The sequence below is a fragment of the Cariama cristata genome, unplaced genomic scaffold (genome assembly GCF_000690535.1).
Source record: "Cariama cristata isolate BGI_N322 unplaced genomic scaffold, ASM69053v1 scaffold34066, whole genome shotgun sequence".
Taxonomy (NCBI): domain Eukaryota; kingdom Metazoa; phylum Chordata; class Aves; order Cariamiformes; family Cariamidae; genus Cariama; species Cariama cristata.
In genome coordinates, this window is record NW_009620948.1 from 402 (window position 1) to 1,579 (window position 1,178).

The 1,178-nt window shown below is 61.5% G+C and overlaps 1 protein-coding gene across 1 annotated transcript in view; it reads right to left on the bottom strand.

The window, feature by feature from the left end:
- The window catches only part of LOC104162940 (acyl-coenzyme A thioesterase 11-like), a 5,749-nt gene that overhangs the window by 396 nt on the left and 4,175 nt on the right, over nucleotides 1–1,178 (bottom strand). The window contains exons 3-5 of the mRNA XM_009701788.1: nucleotides 987–1,047; nucleotides 663–764; nucleotides 66–201 (exon numbers count right to left, since the gene is read on the bottom strand). Of these exons, the coding sequence (XP_009700090.1) occupies nucleotides 66–201; nucleotides 663–764; nucleotides 987–1,047 (299 nt within the window). The remainder of the gene's footprint in view (nucleotides 1–65; nucleotides 202–662; nucleotides 765–986; nucleotides 1,048–1,178) is intronic.

Here is a 1,178-nt window from a genome sequence, read left to right on the forward strand (position 1 = left end):
AGGAGGTCACCGATGGGTGTCAGGGTTACTTGGGGGCTGGAAGCCCAGGCTGCAGGACACGGTACCGGTTTCACGGAGGCTGCGGGTGAGGAGGTCCTTGAGGGTGTCCTTGTGGACCAGCCGCATGCGACGGCGCTCGGCAGCGATGCTGTGCTCTATCTTCTCCTCCTCTGTCTGCGGGGTCAGTGGCTTCAGCCTCACCTGCAAAGGGGACACGAGCAGGGTGCAGTCCCGCTGCGGGCGAAGGCAGGGCTCCTTCGGGCACTGACACATACTCCTATTGCACTATACATCCCCCTGTATGTGCATCAGAGCCAGCTGCGCTCCTCCTGAGTTACATTATAGCTGCTTATGGAGAGGACAGAGTGTAAAGGGCTCCTATAGACACACAGGGATCCTCCCGGGGGCTGTCATAGAGCAGGGATGGGCACCGATGCCAGGCAGCCATCCCGCAGTGCTGGCAGGGAGGTACATCCCTGCCCTTCCCGGGCACAGAGGAGGGGATGGCAGCAGCCCTCTGCGCCCAGAGCGGGGCCAAGAGCCCAGCATCCTACAAGCACGGGATAAGGGACCACCGACCCTATCATGGGCAGATAGCCACAAAGCGACAGCACATGCCGTGATGGTGCTGAGCCCCCCCGCAGCCGCCGGCCACCGCTCACCTTGCTGCCAGAGGGGCCCTGTGCCACGAAGGTGGCATACGCCTTGCAGATGCTGCAGTGCTTCCCGCTGCACAGGTCTTCGTAGCTCACCTGGATGCCCACCTGGGAGAAGGTACAGCACCCCTGAGAGCTGGCTCTGCTCCCCGGGGACTCACATCCCGTCAAGCATAGCAGGAGGAGACCGACACGTGGGATCAAAGCTAGAAACCACAGGAGGATTTGGGTATTTTGCATTTGGCTGCGGCAAAAATGGGCAGGCACGGCTGGTGGGGACGGGCACACGGCGAGGGGGATTGGGGCAGGGGCGGGGGGTAGCACACCGACCTCCATGCTGGAGTTAAAGGCTCGGTTCACTTTGGCTTTGATGTTGACAACTTGTCCGACGCTGAAAAACAGAAAGAGGAGAAAGCATGCGGGGGTTATCGGGGGACAACAGCCCGCAGTTATCCAGCACATGCACCAGCATCGAGCAGCTCCCCGCTGAGGTGCCACGGCGTTAAGGCTCACCGCCTGCTG